Source organism: Erythrolamprus reginae, chromosome 4, assembly GCF_031021105.1.
Source record: "Erythrolamprus reginae isolate rEryReg1 chromosome 4, rEryReg1.hap1, whole genome shotgun sequence".
NCBI lineage: Eukaryota > Metazoa > Chordata > Lepidosauria > Squamata > Dipsadidae > Erythrolamprus > Erythrolamprus reginae.
In genome coordinates this window covers 138,084,380-138,104,653 of record NC_091953.1, presented here as the reverse complement: position 1 = coordinate 138,104,653, position 20,274 = coordinate 138,084,380, and the positions used below count along the sequence as shown (strand labels likewise).

Below are 20,274 nucleotides of genomic sequence, written 5' to 3'. Positions count from 1 at the left end.
TTTTAAAATTGTTCAATAAAAACTATTTTAAAAAATTAGAAATCTATCAGGGAAAAATGAAAGCTTTGCCATACTGCATTTTTAATTTTTTTTAGGTTTGATCCCATAGGGCTGCTTTTCAGAGTAGGAGGGGTAGCATACACATTTTAATAAACAATTAAAATTTTGCCAAGTACAGTAAGACCTCACCTATCGCTGGTGTTACGTTCCAGACCCGGCCGCGATAGGTGAAATCCGCGATGGGGATTTTATCGACTGATAGTACTTATTTAAGTATTTATATTGTAATTGTTTGGTAAGTTTTCATTGTTTTAAGTGTTTATAAACCCTTCCCACACAGTATTTATTTTAGATACAGTATTTAAATACAGTATTTACAATTTTAGATATACTGTATATTTTTTTGAAAAACCTGCCGATCGAGTTCGGCGGGCTGTTTAAATCTGCCGATCGACTTCGTCAGAAACCCGCGAACCAGCGAAGATCTGCGAATGATTTTTCTCATTAATATTTCTTGAAAACCCGCGATGAAGTGAAGCCGCAGTAGGTGAAGCGCAGTATAGCGAGGGACTACTGTACATCAAAATAAGAGTGACCATTCACTTTTTAAAAGATTATTTTTGAAGGAAATGCAGCTTTCTTCAAAGAACAACAACAAAAATTTTAAAAAACTAGTGTATGGCAAGAATTTTTTAAAAAAACCCAAACCTTTACATGATTGTGTGACGTTTTACACATTCTCCCTGTGGCAGCCTTGTGAGAAAGAATTACAGCCCACATCCTATTTCCCCAGAAATAATAATGACGCCTTTGGATTCAAGGAATTACTGAAATTACAAGAGGCATACTGTAAATAGATAAAATAAATTGCACATTAAAAGTTAACTGATTCATAAATTTATTACTCGTTATTGCTTCTTTTATGAACTGCCAAATCTCTTGTCATGGTTAGATTCTGGGTAAAGGGGAGAAAGATCTCCCACAAGAGGTAAAACAAGGCCTCCCAAAAATGCTTTTTTCAAGAGGCAGGTGGACTTTTCTGGTTTCTCTTTGGAGATGTTTCGAGAGGCTGATAATTTGGGTGCGTCTTATACCCTGAATGTAGATTCTTCTTTTTTCCAGCCCTAACTAGCTGCTAACGATCTTCCCAGCTCTTACCTTGCAGGGTCTTTCATTGTTTCTCTCTGCAAAAAATGTTTTCCAAGCCCTAAGTCTTTGCAGGGTTTTTTTCCATTTCTCTACTTGCTCCGAATGTTTCTTTCCAGGTGCTAATGATGTTCCCAGCTCTTACTGGCTTGCAAGCTCTTTCATTGTTACTCTCTGCAAATAGTGTTTTCCAAACCCTGTCTTTGTAGGGTGTTTTTTTTCATTCTCTAATTGCTCTAAATGTTTTTCCCCAGGCCTATTTGGGTGCTAACCATGTCCCCAGCTTTTACCGGCTTGCAAACTCTTTCATTGTTACTCTCTGCGAAGAATGTTTTCCAAGCCCTAAAGCTTTGCATGATTTTTTCCATTGTTCTACTTGCTCCAAATGTTTCTTTCCAGCTAATGATGTCCCCAGCTCTTACTTGCAAGCTCTCATTGTTACTCTCTTGGAATAAAGTTTTTTTAAAGCCCTAACCATGGAATTAAATAAGGTGCTACAGCTGACCAGATGAATGCCTGGTAAGCAGATTCTTTTTCCCTATTTCCCTCCACCAAAACTAAGGTGTGTCTTATACTCCGGTGTGTCTCATACTCTGGAAAATACAGTAGTAGGAATGATAATACAGCCCTACTACATTACATGGGAAAACATCTTTAGGCATAAGACAGTGCTCAAGTGGTTAGACGTTTAGCAGAGGGATGACATGGGAGAAAAACAAGGATTTAATATTAAAGAGGATTTACAGACGAGGTTAAACTGGAAGAAAAATATCTCCGAGACCGCCTTCTGCTGCACGAATCCCACCGACCGATTAGGTCCCACAGAGTGGGCCCTCTCCGGGTCCCATCAACTACACAATGTCGGTTGGCGGGCCCCAGGGGAAGAGCCTTCTCTGTGGCGGCCCCGACTCTCTGGAACCAGCTCCCCCCAGAGATTAGAACTGCCCCTACCCTCCTTGCCTTTCGTAAACTCCTCAAAACCCACCTTTGTCGCCAGGTATGGGGGAATTGAGATATCTCCCCCGGGCCTATATAATTTATGTATGGTATGTTTGTAGGTATGTCTGCTTAAAAATGGGGTTTTCTTAACTACCTTAAATTTTAAAATGTAAATTATTAGATTTGTTATGAATTGTTTTATTATGTTGTGAGCCGTCCGAGTCTACGGAAAGGGGCGGCATACAAATCTAATAAATAAATAAATAAAAATAAAAAGTTAAAATGGAGTTTAAAAGTTTGCTGGAACTTTTGTGTAAGTGTGTAAGACGAAACTAAGGTACCAACATTCCTGCACACTTACAGTGAAAGAGGCACAAAGATTTCTGCCGGCGAGCGGAATAATAAGATGCAAATTCACCCTGTTTAGGCGCAATCCGTGAAGTGCACATTTAGCCACTATAGGAAGCATTAATCACGGGAAACTGTAATATTTGTTATCAGTCCAACACTAATCAAAAGCCGAGCCTGTCACTTCCACTGACCTGTAAAACGTCCCAATTATACTCTTTGGAAATGACAGCAGCACTTAACTTCCTCGCGGAGCAAATGACGACAATCAATCACGTTTGAATAACAATGAGCCACGGAGCTGAAAATTATTTTTTGTATAGGATCGAGCCAGGAATTTATGAAAGGTGAAAAGCCACCAAGGTTTTTAGGGGCGATGATTGCTTTCAGCTAGTACAGTGCATATCAAACACTAAACAGAATTTATGGGTTTTAATTTCCCAAAAGGTAGATGTGGACTTGGGGCTACAATGCATAACATATAATGCCAGGTTTTAAATATGAGGGTCATTTTCATAAAATATTATGCTTATTGTTTGCACCCTTGGATTCGTCGAATCACTTCTTTATTAAGTTCTCATTTGTGGTAAGAAAGAAGAATATTAACGCCTTAGCGTTAATCCCCCGGTTCCCAAATACTTATATTAACATCCTTATTATTTTAAGCAAGCTGCCTTCCTCTTTATTTGAAAAGATAATTGACTATAAGTGGCATTGAGTGGGGAGAAGACATCTTAAGAGCGAGCTATCAAAACTTGGGGGGAAAGGAGATCATTTGATCATTTCGTCCTCTTCATTCAAAAATTGCTTATTGAAATACCGTATTTTTCCTCCCTAAAAGAGGCTGATAATTTGGGTGCGTCTTATAACTAGCTGCTAATAATCTTCCCAGCTCTGACCTTGCAGGCTCTTTCATTATTTCTCTCTGCAAAGAATGTCTTCCAAGCCCTGATTCTTTGCAGGGTTTTTTTCATTGCTGTAACTCGAGTAAGTTTCTTTCCAGCCCTCACCAGCCCTAACAATGTTCCCAGCTCTTACCGGCTTGCAAGCTCTTTCGTTGTTACTCTTTGCAAAGAATGTCTTCCAAGTCCTAACTCTCTGCAGGAGTTTTTTCATTGCCCTAACTTGCTCTGAGTAAGTTTCTTTCCAGCCCTAACCGGGTGCTAACGATGTTCCCAGCTCTAACCTGCTTGCAAATTCTTTCAATGTTAATTAATTAAATGCATCCATCATGCACTATCTATCCATTGTATATTTCTATCTATCATCTACCTATCTACCTACCGTATCATCTAACCATCCATCCATTATTTATCTCTCTTCCTACCTACCTATCATCTATCTATCCATCATCTGTCTGTCTGCCTGTCCGTCTATCATCTACCTACCTACCCATCATCGATCTGTCTGTCTGACTATCTTATCTTCCTTCCTTCCTTCCCTTCCCTTCCCCCCCTCCCATCTTTCTTTCCTTCCTATGAGCCAGTCTGGCTTAATGGCTACAGGTAGAAACTGGGAGACTCCGTGTTCTGGTCCCATTGTAGGCATGCAGCCAGCTGGGTGACGTTGGCCAGTCCCTCTTCCTCGGCCCTAGGAAGGAGGCAACGGCCAGCCACGCCTGAACCCTTACTCAGAAAATGACACGGATGTGGCCAGGAGTCAAGGCCCACTGAACGGTGCACAGCCACAACTGCAGACACATCCGCTGGAGACACATCTGGGAGAGATTATTTATTTATTCATTTGTTTGTTTTGTCAAGTACATATTGGTGGTGTACAAAGATATAACAATGTTTATATACATGGTTCTAGTAAGAGGGAAACATTAGGGCAGGGGACGGAAGGCAGGCTGGTGCACTTATGCACGCCCCTTACTGACCTCTTAGGAATTGGGAGAGGTCAACATTGGAGAGTCTAAGGGTCAAGCTTTGAGGGTTAGGTAATGATACTACAGAGTCAGGTAGTGAGTTCCAGGCATCAACTACTCGGTTACTAAAGTCGTATTTCCTGCAGTCGAGTTTGGAGTGGTTTACTTTAAGTTTTTGTCTGTTGTGTGCTCGTGTGATGTTGTGGTTGAAGCTGAAGTAGTCGTTGACAGGAAGGAGGTTGTAGCAGATGATTTTATGGGCTGTGCTTAGGTCATGTTTAAGGGGACGTAGTTCTAAACTTTCTAAGATTGTGAGTCTAGTTGCGTAGGGTATTCTGTTGCGAGTGGAGGAGTGGAGGACTCTTCTCGTAAAGTATCTCTGGACATTTTCTAGAGTCTCTATGTCCGAAATACGTTGTGGGTTCCAGACAGATGAGCTGCATTCGAGGATTGGTCTGGCGAAAGTTTTGTTTGCTCTGGTTAGTAGTGCGAGATTACCGGAGCAGAAGCTCATGGGTTAGGTTAACAACTCTTGATTAGCTCACCAACTCTGAATTTCTAAAAAACATACAAGCCACTTTGTGCCTCACAATGTGGGCAGTGGACGTCTTCTTCTTCCCTCCCCTCAAGAACCGGCATCCGTTCAGGCGTGTGAGGGTAAGTAGGGCCCCGGAGGTTGAGTTGTGATCTTTCCCGGCTAATGTGAGGTAATCCTCTCCTAAGTGAACTCTAAACTTCATTTGTCTTTCAGCAGGCTTGATGACTATGCATTTAAAAACCCATTCTCTCTTATAAAGTAAAAATTAAGCGTACTCAACTGTGGTGGCCATCACTGCACCTGCTATTTATATGCTAATATCCTCAGCAGAAGATCTTGCAAATTATTCTACCACACCAATATCTCACCCACACCGTCTCCTCACTGGGAATCCCTCCCTCCCTCCACACCCCTCAAGAGGACTTTGGGCCAAGGAGTTCTTCTCTCTCTCTCTCTGTCTCTCTCTTGTTCCCCCATTCCCCCTCTTGTTCTCTTTTTTCTCTCTCTTTCTTTCATTCTGTCTCTCTCATTCATCCCCTCATTCCCTCTCATGCTCTCTGCCTCTCATTCCCTCATTCTCTCTCATTCTGTCTCTTTCTTTTTCCTTCATTCTCTCTCTTATTCCCTCATTCTCTCTCTCTCGTTCCCTGCTTCTCCTTCTCCTTCTCTCTCCTTCTTTCTTTCTCTCCCTCTCTCATTCTCTTGCTCTCTCCCTCATTCTATCTTTCTCATTCCCTCATTTATCTTTCATTCTTTCTCTCATTCCCTTACTCTCTTTGTGTGTCTCTCTCTCATTCCCTCATTCTCTCTCTCATTCTTTCTATTCTCTCTCTCATTCTGTCTCTCTCATTCCCTCATTCTCTCTCATTCCCTCATTCCCTCATTCTCTTGCTCATTCCCTCCCTCAGTCTCATTCCTTCATGCTCTCTCTCTCATTCTCTTTGTCTCTCTCATCACCTCATTCTCTCATGCCCTCTTTCTTTCTCTTTCTTTCTCATTCTCTTTTTCACCCCCCTCTCTTTCCCCCCTCTCTTTACACACACACACACATACACACACACACACACACACACACACCAAACACACGTTTGGAACACAACCAATTCACAGGGGCAACCTTCCCATCTTGAATTGGGCCAGGGTGTCCAAGGGTGCCCCATTACCTTGAAGGAAGGGAAGGCACGGAGAGTGTGTGTGTGTGTGTGTGTGTGTGTGTGTGTGTGTGTGTGTGTGTGTAAAATCCACCTGCTCCTTGGTGGTTGTTTAGCCGAGTATAAAAATCTTTGGAATCGACTGACAATTAGAGCGACTGCCAAGAATCTTCACGGGGACGCAGATTTTTATAACTTTGTCAATTCGGGAACTTTTAAATAAAACGTTAACGTCGTATAAATCAGACACTAACGAGGGTCCGTTTTTATCTTCTTTTGTTTCCCAAACCAGCAGATTGCGGAGTGGAGCTCTCTGATCAGCCCAGGCATTGAATTGGATTACGACTGGCAACAATTCATTTAGTGGACGTTTAAAGTTATAAAGGCACAGAAGGAAATGGACTTGCGTCCACTCTTCACACTTGGGAATATGCATGATTTTATTAAGGTGTTTTAAATTATATTTTAAACTGTTTTTTGATGTCTTTTTTGTTTGTAAGCTGCACAGAATCCTTCGGGAGTTGGACGGGATCTAAATTAATTAAATTAAATTAAATTTTGACCATGGCAGCCTCCATGTGTCACGCTATCAAAATTCAGACGTTTGGCAACTGATCCCCATTTGCGACCATCCAACAAGCAAAGACAACGAGGAAAGATTCATTTAACAACCCTGCCACTAACTTGAACACCTACGTTGATTCACTTAATGACCGAGGTGAGAAAAATATGTAAAACAAGGCAAAACATGACAGGCTGCATTCCAAAAGTAATGCAATTTTTTTTCAAAGTAATTATTGAACAGATTTGCACAAACACTTAAAATTCTTCAAAACGTTGGCCAGACCAATCCTCGAATACAGCTCCTCTGTCTGGAGGACTATCCTTGGACTATCTACTGTTGACCTCTCCCGATTGCTAAGAGGTCAGTAAGGGGCGTGCATAAGTGCACCAGCGTGCCTTCCATCCCCTGTCCTAATGTTTCTCTCTTATTAGCATCATGTATATAAATATTATATCTTTGTATACTACCAATACGTACTTGAAAAAATGAATAAATAAAATAAAAATAAATAAAGTAACAGGCTTTATTCAAACTGCCATAATGAAAGACTAGCCAACTCCAACTTTGGCTCTGCTTTCCAAAATTCAAAATTCAACCAGATGCTGCCCTCTAGATGGTCACACATATTATTTTAGGCTAAATGTTTAACTGAAATATAAAATAGTATTAAAAGCTGGCTGAAGGTTTAAATAAATAAAGGTATTTCTGCACCTTCTCATTTTTTCTACGGCTGATCTTCCAAACTTTCTGCTACTTGCAAACCAGGATAATTTTTTTCCTCAGAGAGGGGCGGCATAAAAATCTAATTAATAATAATAATAATAATAATAATAATAATAACAACAACAACAACAACAACAACAACAACAATAATAACAACAACTGACTACAAGCATAGACATGATGCTGTGGCACAAATGATCCACTGGAACTTGTGCTGGAACTACCATTTACCAGTGGCAAAGAACTGGTGGGATCATAAGCCCAAAAAAGTGGTTGAAAATGAGCAACCAAAACTACTGTGGGTCTTCCGACTTCAGACTGACCGAATTCTGAAGCATAACACACCAGACATTGTGATTGTGGAGAAAAAGAAAGTATGGATCACCGACATCGCAATCCCAGGAGACAGCAGAATTGAGGAGAAGCAGCTAGAGAAATAAGTGAAATACGAAGATCTAAAAATCGAGCTGCAACGACTCTGGCATAAGCCAGTGAAAGTGGTCCCAGTGGTACTTGGCACGCTGGGCGCAGGGCCAAAGGATCTCAGTGGACATTTGAAAACCATCGGAATGGACAAAATCTCCATCTGTCAATTACAAAAGGCCACTTTACTGGGATCGGCAAACATAATTCGCCACTACATCACACAGTCCTAGGTGCTTGGGAAGCGCCCGACTGGTGATGAAATACGAAATCCAGCATAGTGATCTCGTTTGCTGTGTTGTACTGAAATAATAATAATAATAATAATAATAATAATAATAATAATAATAATAATAATAATAATAATAAATTGAAAACATTTGAAAACCATCGGAATTGACCAAATCTCCATCGGTCAATTGCAAAAGGCGGCTTTACTTGGATCGGCAAACATAATTCGCCACTACATCACACAATCCTAGGTGCTTGGGAAGGGCGCGACTGGTGATGAAATACGAAATCCAGCATAGTGATCTCGTTGGCTGTGTTATACTGACATAATAATAATAATAATAATAATAATAATAATAATAATAATATTGTGTAATAGGGGAAAGAATTTTTCTCTATCCCCCTTTTCTATCCCGTGCATGATTTTATACCCTTCGATCAAGTCCCCCCTTCAACGCCGTCTTTCAAGGCTGGAGAGACCAACCTGGTTTCATAAGGGAGGGGCTCCATTTCCTCGACCATTCTAGGTGCAATATTATACACCGAGAAGGGAGGTTGTGTGTCTCTGCTCACACATGCAGGGATAATGTGGGAACAAGGCCTTCCATTTTAATCCCAGCGTCATTGACTCCATCAACCCGTCTTGTTCAAGAACCGGCTAAGCGACAGCTCGGCAGAAGGTGTGAAATTGGAAACCCAAATGGCTTTTCCTGCAGCCGCCAAGCAAGGAAGAACCACCCTTGGATTGTTTATAAACAAAAGGGGTTCTTAAAAATGTAACTTTTAACATGGAACATTAATAATCGAAAGCAAACATTAGAGAAAAAGGCTTTCCAGGTAAGCTCATTATTGCAAGCCATGAGCTAATTTTATGACACGTAAAAAGACCCAACGTAGCTTCCAAGAATAAAACCTGTAAAAGGGAAAAGTGTCGGGTTACGATGGACAATGACCAGTCAACGTGACAAGCGCGGGGGAGGGGGGGGGGGAAGCACCAGACAACCAAGTGAACAAATAACATATACGGTACATTAGCAAACTAGAGAATGTGAGGACTTCATGAGCTATTTAAGATGTACCTCCTGCTCTGTAATCAAGTCAGGCTGCGGTAAATATTGTCATAAAAAGAGAAATAAAATAAACCGTGGCTTATAATGGGGAACACATTTAAATGTGCTTGTGTCACCGAAAAAAATAAATAAACTTCTCTTTGGGTGTTACAAAGGCAACAGAGCTGGAGAATTGACAATTAAAGCACTGTTGCTCAACCTCAAAATCTGTTAAGAAATGTGGAATTCCCCAGCTAGCCAAGAATTTACTGAAAGAGTCGTAGATGCTTGGAACAAACTTCCAGCAGACGTGGTTGGAAATCCACAGTAACTGAATTTATATTCATTAGAAATACTGAGTTTGACTCACCCGTTTTCTCTTCTCTTTAAAATCAATGTTCATTTTTTTAGCCTTCTGCAAAGCCGCCTCCAATCTATTTTTAAGGTCAATGGCTTCTCTCAGGCGATCGTCGCTTATGCCAGCCCTGGTAAATAACTACAAATCGCAAAGTGGTTAGTTCATCTAAGATGACTTGGGCGTTTCAAACGCCGCAAGGAAAAATAATAGCAATTTGCAAATACAGTGGCACCTCTACCTAAGAACGCCTCTACTTACAAACTTCTCTAGATAAGAACCGGGTGTTCAAGATTGTTTTTGCCTCTTCTCAAGAACCATTTTCCACTTACAAACCCCAGCCTCCGAAACTGTAACCGGGAAAGGCAGGGAGAAGCCTCCTTGGGTCCCCTCTAGGAATCTCCTGGGAGGAAACAGGGCCTCCACCCTCCCTGTGGTTTCCCCAATCACAGGCATTATTTGCTTTTACATGGATTCCTATGGGAAAAATTGCTTCTTCTTACAAACTTTTCTACTTAAGAACCTGAAGTTCGTAAGTAGAGGTGCCACTGGTCCAGGGGTAGACAAACTTGGCTCTCCTATGACTTGTGGACTTCAACTCCCAGAATTCCTGAGCCAATCATGCTAGCTCAGGATTTCTGGGAGTTGAAGTCCAGATTTATTTATTTATTTATTTATTTTATTAGTTGGACTTGTATGCCGCCCCTCTCCGAAGACTCGGGGCAGCTCACAACAAGTAAAAACAGTCACAACAATCCAATTAATTAAAATGTTTAACGATTTAAGAGAAACCCCATGTAATAGCAAACGCACACACAAGCATACCATGTATAAATTAACGTGCCCAGGGGAGATGTTTAGTTTCCCCATGCCTGACGGCAAAGATGTCATAGAAGAGCCAACTTTGCCTACCCTTGGATGAGACCAAAAAAGCATTTTAGCTGTTTTGGTCCCCAAGTTCTGGGCAGCACTATAATTGCAGAATGAAAGCAATCCAACTTCATTCTTAAGAGAATAAAAAAAGGGCTCAGTAATAATTACAAAAAAATATTAGAATGTGCAGAAATGAACACATTAACTATGGAATTACAAGGTTAACAGAATTTTTAAAAATCTGGGAGATCTGGTAAAATTAATTAGAACCTAAAAATCAAATAAAACATTTGGTAGGAACCACAGAATGTAAGATGACAAGCAGACAGATTTAGACAAGATGATTAAAGAAGGTGAAAATAGCAATAGAATAAAATTAAGACATATTTAAAGATAGAGAAGAAATTAGTGGTACAGTAACATAGAAGATACAACGCCATGTAACGCTGCAAGAAATAATAATTGTTTATGTTTTTGTCAGGTTATGTTTATATGTTGATGTGGAGTTTGGTGTATGTTTGATTTGTATATATTTTTGTCATGAACTGTTTTATTGTATTGTGAGCCGCCCCGAGTCTACGGAGAGGGGCGGCATACAAATCTAATCTAATCTAATCTAATCTAATCTAATCTAATCTAATCTAATCTAATCTATAGATAGATAGATAGATAGATAGATAGATAGATAGATAGATAGATAGATAGATAGATAGATAGATAAATGGTATGTATATTTGTATGCAGGTTGTTTTTAAAATTATTCAATAACAATTATTTTTTTTAAAAAGGCTCACCTGAATCCAAGACTGCACCAATGGCAAATATTTATTCATTATGAGCTTAAAACTATCCGAAAGGTTACTTATGATGGCTGCATTGTCTTCGTTCTCGCTCAGCTTCACATCTAAGAGGGACAAAGGAGGTCAACAGGTCAAATTTCTCTCTCAGGATTCTTGTGTATTTCTCTCTCTCTCTCTCTCTCTGCGTGTGTATACCTACAGTGTAATACAAACATACAATGTACATATACTGTATGTACACAATGTATATGCAGAGAGAAAAACACAGACAACACTGATAAATTCAGTGGGGGGGGAAATCAATAACAGTAATAGAGTTGGAAGGGACCTTGGAGGTCTTCTAGTCCAACCCACTATACTATTTCAGACAAATGATTGTCCAATCTCTTCTTCAAAGCCTCCAGTGTTAGAACATTCACAACTTCTGGAGGCAAGTTGTTCCACAGGTTAATTGTTCTCACTGTTGAGAAGTTTCTTGGTTCTAGGCTGCGCCTCTCCTTGTTTTGATTTTTTTTGAATTTTTTATTTTATTTTTCTCCACAAACTCCATACAAACATCAATATTTACCTACCTTGAGATAATCAACGCTATACATATACATATGCTTTAAATAGAATAGAATAGAATAGAATTTTATTGGCCAAGTGTGATTGGACACACAAGGAATTTGTCTTGGTGCATACACTCTCAGCGTACATAAAATAAAATATACATTTGTCAAGAATCATGTGGTACGACACTTAATGATTGTCATAGGGGTCAAATAAGCAATGAATCAATCAATCATAAATCAATATCCTGCTTTGCACCAATTTTCCATTCCATTTCTTCAGTTTGTCTTTTGCATTCCCCACCTCTCTCTATATCTTCTCTTCCTACTTTATTGCTCCTTTTCTCCTCCTCTTCTTTCCTTCCCTCTTCTCCCACTTCTTCTCACTCCTCTCTTCTTCTCTCTCCTCGTTTCCTTCTTCCTCCCTCTTTTTCCTTCTCCTCTTTACTCCTATCACAGCTGACAGACTGAAATTTCCTTCCCCACTTTTAATCTAATAGTGCCCCATCTTACAATTATTATTTCTTCCTGTTTAAATTTATTCTTCCTCTCCCCAGTTTCATTATTTCCAAGAATAATGGTTCAACACTTATTGACTTGAAAATAATGTTCTTGGTTGAGTGTTTGGGTAACTCATTACTTGTGTGCATTGTTCTATTTCACCAGGGTTTTTATAATGGGTTTTTTACTGTTTTTATTATTTATATTTGACATCTGTCTGTCTTTCTGTCTGTCTATCTACCATATCTACCTACCTACCTACCGTATCTAACTATCTATCCATCCATCCATCCCTCTCTCTCTTTATCTATCTATCTATCTATCTATCTATCTATCTATCTATCTATCCATCCATCCATCCATCCATCCCTCTCTCTTTTTATCTATCTATCTATCTATCTATCTATCTATCTATCTATCTATCTATCTATCTAACATATATAAAATTTTTCTTTTTCTATTAGACACATAGAAACATAGAAGATTGACGGCAGAAAAAGACCTCATGGTCCATCTAGTCTGCCCTTATACTGTTTCCTGTATTTTATCTTAGGATGGATCTATCTTTATCCCAGGCAGGTTTACATTCAGTTCCTGTGGATTTACCAGCCACGTCTGCTGGAAGTTTGTTCCAATCATCTACTACTCTCAGTAAAATAATATTTTCTCCCATTGCTTCTGATCTTTCCCCCAACTAACTTCAGATTGTGCTCCCTTGTTCTTGGGTTCACATTCCTATTAAAAACACTTCCCATCTGAACCTTATTGAACCCTTTAACATATTAAAATGTTTTGATCATGTCTCCCCTTTCCCTTCTGTCCTCCAGACTAGACAGATTGAGTTCATTGAGTTTTTCCTGATAAGTTTTATGCTAAAGACCTTCCACCATTTTTGTAGCCCGTCTTTGGACCCATTCAATTTTAATCATTCAATGGAGATTATCTTTCTTCTATTTAAAAAAAAATTATATAGGGCTTATTGTTGTGATTCAGTCTGAGGCTCCTCAGGTAACGGCTGGAACTCTGCCGGCTCCATGCTCAGAGGGGGAGGACGAAGAACAGGAGGAGGAGGAGAACCAGGCAGACGGGGAACAGGAATGTCAGGACAAGGAGGAGGGGAAACAGTCTGAGACCCCCGGGGGGGAGCTCTCCCCAGCAAGCAGCCTGGAGTTATTAGATGAGAATGCACAAGCCATCATAGATATGAGGCAGAGAAGGGCAGCACAACGAAGGGGACAATTAGCCAGGTATTTCCATCCCTAATAGGCAACAGCTGGGTTTGGGTGTGGTTCTCCTCAGAAAGGTTGAAAAGGCAGGCCCGCCCTTCCTGTATTGTGGAGTTATCTTTTGGGAGACCTGTGACCTTGCTTCGATCCTTGGCGTCTGTGATTCTGGCTTGTGGCCTTGAAGGCTGAAAACTTGGGGGAGGCATGGGTTTTATTATCTACAGTGGTGTGTGTGCCAGCAAGAAGCTTGTTGTATTGTCTGGCCGTCGTGACTCTTCTGTGAAGCTTCACAGCATTCCAGTTTGTAAGAACAGTTTTTGTTATCTGTGTTTGTTTTCAAAGATATTAAATGACTTTGCTTTTTACTAGCGTGTCTGGCTACTCTTTTTAGTTGGTGTTAACATCTGGGGGAACCCAGACAGAACAGCTTATACAACCTTATCATATGGAAAACCTCAAAATAACAATCTTTTTCCCATCTTACACTAAAAGATTACATTAAATCAGCATAAACAATATCAAACTCTCTACTGTGCCAAACTTAATTCAAACTTTCATTTGTACATTAAATCAATCAATCCAGTATCAACTTATTATATAATTACTAGAGGTTCTATATATATCTAAAATAAAAAAAATACTTCTTACCATATATCACGTAAACTATATTAGAGAATTTTACATGTTTAAATTCTTATCAATAAGTCCATTTGTGCCATATCATTATATAGTGCTATCACCAACTCCCAGAATTCTTGAGCCAATCATGCTAGCTCAGGAATTCTGGGAGTTGAAGTCCACATATCATAGAAGAATCAACTTTGCCTACCCCTGGCCTAAGCGAAATAGGTTCAAGTACCTGAAGATACTTCAAGACTGAGGGTGTATTTGTAAGAGCCGAGCCCGTGGCTGCGAAGAAACATTGCGGGATCCTCGTCTCCCATAAGGCCGAGAGAAGTCGATTCGGGCTTTAAGGGACCTTTCGGACCATGGTATTCCTCTGTTTCTTCACCGGAGTCTCGGGGATCAGTTTTTGGCCCCGGACTAACACCAGGGAGGTCCTTGCTACAACAAGGTTGTTGATCGAGATCCCAGGAAGCTCCTTGCTGGTTTGCAACCTGCTCCGAAGACCAGGGGGCTGTTTGGGCCACTTCGCCTCTCCTCCAATCTGTGGCTTCAATCTCGTCCACGGTGAAGTCCAAAGGATCCGGAACCAGCAGCTGAAAACAACTCTCCAGCTCGGTCAGCACAGATTGGATTTCTGGAGACGTATCTGCCAAGGAAATTCAAGACATTTAGGGCAGGAGGATACTGAAAGGCCAACTCGTCTCTTCAAAAGGATTAGCTCACATATGGAAACCCAGCAATTACCGTATTTTTTCCAGGTATAAAACGTACTTTTTTCCTCCCTACCTACTGTATCAGGAAAGACTTCAAGAACTCAACCTGTCTAGTCTGGAGGACAGAAGGAAAAGGGGGACACAATTGAAACATTTAAATATGTTAAAGGGTTAAATAAAGTTCAGGAGAGAAGTGTTTTTAATAGGAAAGTGAACACAAGAACAAGGGGACACAATCTGAGGTCAGTTGGAGGAAAGATCAGAAGCAACATGAGAAAATATTATTTGACTGAAAGAGTAGTAGATCCTTGGAACAAACTTCCAGCAGACGGGGTTGGTAAATCCACAGGAACTGAATTGAAACATGCCTGGGATGAACATAGATCCATCCTATGATCAAATACAGGAAATAGTATATGGGCAGACTAGATGGACCAGGAGGTCTTTTTCTGCCGTCCATCTTCTATGTTTCTATGCAGTCAATATAAGTCATTTGCCAAAGGGATGAACTTTGATTACGTGGCCATGGGGCTATCTCCCTATCAATCATTTATTTATCCATCAATTCATCCAATGCTTATTAATAAGCAATGACTAAGCAATGTCATTTGGCGGGACCCAGGAGAAGAGCCTTCTCTGTGGCGGCCCCATCCCTCTGGAACCAGCTCCCCCCTGAGATTAGAATTGCCCCCACCCTCCTTGCCTTTCGCAAGCTCCTTAAAACCCAGCTCTGTCGTCAGGCATGGGGGAATTGAAATTTCCCTTCCCCCTAGGCTTATAGAATGTATACATGGTATGCTTGGATGTATGAGTGGTTCTTTAAATTGGGGTTTTTTAGATTGTTTTTAATATTAGATTTGTTTACATTGTCTTTTTATATTGTTGTTAGCCACCCTGAGTCTTCGGAGAGGGGCGGCATACAAATCTAATAAATAATAATAATAATAATAATAATAATAATAATAATAATAATTAATAAACATGCACGGAATAAAACTGTGGCTACTCCCTTTTAGAATTCAAAGTCTTTATGGGCCAAGTGTGACTGCCGTAGACACACAAGGAATTTGTCTCCGCTCTCAGTGTGTGTAGAACAATAGTGATAGATTATCTGTCAAATACTCAAAATCAGGATGTAGATGAATAGATCACCTCTCTCTCACCTTTCATTTCCTTTTCAACTTTTTGGGCTTTATCCTTGTAAATATTATCCAATCGCCTTTGCCTCTCTTCATCTCTCCTCCGTTCTGCTATCGTTCTGGCATGGACATCTTGAAAATCTACCTAAAAAGGATCAGGAGAAAAATAAGTCCCATTTAACTCAACAGGCACATTCCAAGCAAAATTTAAAAAATATATCAGGATTTGGTTCCATTTTGGTTATTTATAAAATGCTAAGATTGCTGGTGAACAGTGCTGACTGGTGTATAGGGGTGGGGAGGGTTTTTGGTGTTGCATTAAAGATTATTTCCTCATATTTTTCCAGTGTCTCCCTGCCATTGAGAGAGTATTAATTGTATATACAGTGTTCCCTCGATTTCCGCGGGGGATGCGTTCCGAGACCACCCGCGAAAGTCGAATTTCTGCAAAGTAGAGATGCGGAAGTAAATACACCATTTTTGGCTATGGACAGTGTCCCAAGCCTTCCCTTAACACTTTAAACCCCTAAATTACCATTTCCCATTCCCTTAACAACCATTTACTCACCATTATTACTGGTACTCACCATTGAATAAGACACTAAGTGATCCTGATATTTATAAACATAATTATTTATTAACAATAATTATTATTTTTGTTATTTATTTGCAAAAATTATTAGTTTGGCAATGGCATATGACATCATCGGGTGGGAAAAACTGTGGTATAGGAAAAAAACGCAAAGTATTTTTTAATTAATATTTTTTGAAAAACCGTGGTATAGGCTATTCACGAAGTTTGAAACCGCGAAAATCAAGGAAACACTGTACACTATAAAGAATGTTAGTAATAAGAATAACAAAGAAATGTAAAAATGTATAAATTTTAAATAATAGCTGCTCCCATATCTCCGATAACAACTTCTGAGTAAAAAGGGGTTGTAAATAAATAACCTAAACAGTTGTTTGTTTTTGTTTTTTTGTGTTGTAATTTTTTAAAAATTAATTTTTTAAAAATTAATTTTTTTAAAAAAGGAAATCACTGCTCTGAAGACTGAAGCCACAACCTGCTAGCATTCAAATACCTTCTTGTTCTGTTTTAAGAAGAAATATCCCAAGGAAAGTTTCTTGTAGGCTTCTCCGTACTTTTCGTGCCATTCCTGTACGGATTTAATGGCGGCTTTTTTCAGCTTCTGGGCTACGTCAGCGGGTGGAGGAAGAGGCTGGTCGTAGTCCGTTTCCACCGTCAGCTCCAAGAATTCTTGGAAGTTGGAAATCAGCAGCGTTCGGAAGAGATGCGAGCGGGCGAAGAGCTGATCCAGGATCTGAAAGGCGGAAAGGCGGATTTCGGCGTGATCCTGGTTTAACTGGGACATCAGCAGGTGGTAAACATGGTTGATGTGCTCATCAGAAGCCCTGTAGGAACGGCAATGGCCAGGTAAGCTTGTTATTAAGTGATGTAAGTGCACCAATGTGTCTATTGTCCCTGTCCTAAGTTTCTCTCTTATTAGTGTTCTGGTTCGACTAAGGCAATTCCACAAATCTTTCCCCAAGATCTTCAAGCAAATGAATCCTTTATTCTATACAAAGTTGAATGTGCTGACAACATATGTGAAATTGATTGTCAATCAGTGTTGCTTCCTAAGTGGACAGTTTGATTTCACATAAGTTTGATTTACTTGGAGTTATATTGTGTTAAGTGTTCCCTTTACTTTTTTGAGCAAGGCAATTCCACAAATCTTTCCCCGAGATCTTCAAGCAAATGAATCCTTTATTCCCTCTTACACAGAAGAGAATTGGCAACAATACAAGCAGGGAATGTGATGATCATGCACGGTCAATACTCTACGATGCAATTTCACATTCCAAGCTCAAAAGATGGAGAGGCAAGGCTATAAATCTCTCTTGAAATGTAGGGGTTTATTCAGTACTAAAAGGCATTGCTCAGTGTTTTTGTTCATCTAAATTAGCAGAGTCTGTCATGATTTATCAAAAGCTTACTTTCGATAAAAATGTATATAATGGCTGCCGATCGGTTTCCGGTCACAATTCAAAGTGTTGGTAATGACTGTTAAAGCCCTACATGGCATTGGGCCACAATACATCCGGAACCGCCTTCTACTGCACGAATCCCAGCGGCCGATAAGGTCCCACAGAGTTGGCCTTCTCTGGGTCCTGTCGACCAAACAATGTCGTTTGGCGGGCCCCAGGGGAAGAGCCTTCTCTGTGGCGGCCCCGGCCATCTGGAACCAACTCCCTCTAGAGATCAGAACGGCCCCCACCCTCCTTGCCTTTCGCAAATTACTTAAGACCCACCTTTGTCGCCAGGCATGGGGGAGTTAAGTTATCCTTTCCCCCTAGGCTATTACAAGTTATGCATGGTATGTTTGTGTGTATGTTTGGTTTTTTATAATAAGGGTTTTTTAGTTGTTTTTATTAATTGGATTGTTCATGTTGTTTTACCACTGTTGTTAGCCGCCCCTAGTCTGCGGAGAGGGGCAGCATACAAATCCAATAAATAATAATAATAATAATAATAATAATAATAATAATAATAATATATACAGTATCTCCAATAAGAATTTCTGATAGAAATGGGGTTGTAAATAACCCAAATGTATGTTGTGTGTTTGCTATTGTTTCTATGTGTATTAATAAAATTTTTTAGAGAGATATCTTTTTGCAAGAAATTATTTTCAAAAACTCAATATTTTAGTGAAATTAAGTTTAAGTTTAATAATAATTAATAATAATAATAATAATTTATTAGAATTGTATACCACCCCTTTCCGAGGACTTGGGGCATTTACTTTATTGTCACTGCACCTCGCACAAAGGAATTAAATGTGTACATTATAACTATAAAAGCTATAACTTTACCATACATTATAAACTATAAAAACACAAGCACGCATCCTTCACATTCTACACAATTGAATTGAAAAGCCTGGATATGGCATTAATATTGCACAATACAGTAGAATTCAATATACACTACTCAAAAAAATAAAGGGAACCCTCCAAGAACCCATCCTACATCTGAATGAATGAAATATTGTCATTTAATAATTTGTTCTGTACAAAGTTGAATGTGCTGACAACATATGTGAAATTGATTGTCAGTCAGTGTTGCTTCCTAAGTGGACAGTTTGATTTCACAGTTTGATTTACTTGGAGTTACAGTATATTGTGTTAAGTGTTCCCTTTACTTTTTTGAGCAGTATAGTTTTTCTGCCTATTTTTCCTTGTTTTTATTATCTTGTCTGGCAGATGGTAAATGTTCAAAAAAAGGGTGCCCGGGAGGAGAGTCACTTGGGAGTTGGGCGGCACATAAATTAAATTAATAAATTAATAGATGGATCTTTAAGTGAAGGGACCACACGCAGGGACCTCCTTCCAGCACTGATGATGTTCTCTAGCTGGGTCTTGCGAGGTCTGTGAGAAAACCACACAGCTTAGAGAGGACCAAGTGAACCCTGAGCTACAAATTATCCTCTTCCACGGCTACCTGCAGATGTTCTTCAGGGCTTTCATCTTCTTCGGATCCAGCTGTGGTTCCCCAGAGGTGGTCAAGTCTTCCACAAGCTGAGACAGCTGCTGGTCCATCCCTGGGGGAACAAAACCATCCCGGCTTTAGAAACATAGAAGATTGACGGCAGAAAAAGACCTCCTGGTCCATCTAAATCTGCCCTTAGACTATTTCCTGTATTTTATCTTAGGGTGGATCTATGTTTATCCCAGGCATGTTTACATTCAGTTCCTGTGGATTTGCCAACCACGTCGTCTGGAAGTTTCTTCCAAGCATCTACTACTCTTCCAATCAAATAATATTTTCTCCCGTTGCTTCTGATCTTTCCCCCAACTGACCTCAGATTGGGCCCCCTTGTTCTTGCATTCATTTTCCTATGAAAAACACTTCCCTCCTGAACCTTATTTATCCCTTTAACATATTTAAATGTTTCGATCATAACCATTAAAACCTCTAAAAACATTTTTTTTAAAAAGAACAACAGTGTAACAAACAGATAACAACAAACTGACATGAGAAACACAAATTCCAGAAGAAACAGTGAAAAGGAACAGGGTAGCAAAAGCAGAACAATAGAAGGATTTGGAAAGGGACTCCTGGAGGTCATCTAGACCAGGGGTAGGCAAAGTTGGCTCTTCTATGAGGTGCGGACTTCAACTCCCAGAATTCCTGCGCTAACATGAGTGGCTAGGGAATTCTGGGAGTTGGAGTCCACAAGTCACAGAAGAGGCAACTTTGTCTACCCCTGGCACTAGTCCAACCCTCTCAACCCGCCCGTCTCAATCCGGACCCCCGCCCAAGTTCGCCTCCCCGCCTGCCCTCCCGCGCCGCACCTGCGCCCGAGCTCTGCATGGCGGCGGCGGCGCTGCCAGGACCCCCGTCACCCAGCCGCCGCCGCCTCAAAGCCTGAGACGAGAGGTTTGGCTGCTTTCTGCGCAGGCGCACTCTCTCCCGGAACCGAGAGGAGGAGGAGGAGCCTG

At 40.2% G+C, this 20,274-nt stretch overlaps 1 protein-coding gene across 1 annotated transcript in view; it reads right to left on the bottom strand.

Moving 5' to 3' along the window:
• Positions 1–20,274, bottom strand: part of UVSSA (UV stimulated scaffold protein A) — a 42,400-nt gene extending 22,126 nt beyond the window's left edge. Inside the window, exons 1-7 of the mRNA XM_070751407.1 lie at positions 20,128–20,274; positions 19,274–19,373; positions 16,851–17,181; positions 15,790–15,910; positions 14,146–14,559; positions 11,003–11,112; positions 9,351–9,476 (exon numbers count right to left, since the gene is read on the bottom strand). Coding sequence (XP_070607508.1) covers positions 9,351–9,476; positions 11,003–11,112; positions 14,146–14,559; positions 15,790–15,910; positions 16,851–17,181; positions 19,274–19,373; positions 20,128–20,146 — 1,221 coding nt within the window. The 5' untranslated portion in view covers positions 20,147–20,274. The remainder of the gene's footprint in view (positions 1–9,350; positions 9,477–11,002; positions 11,113–14,145; positions 14,560–15,789; positions 15,911–16,850; positions 17,182–19,273; positions 19,374–20,127) is intronic.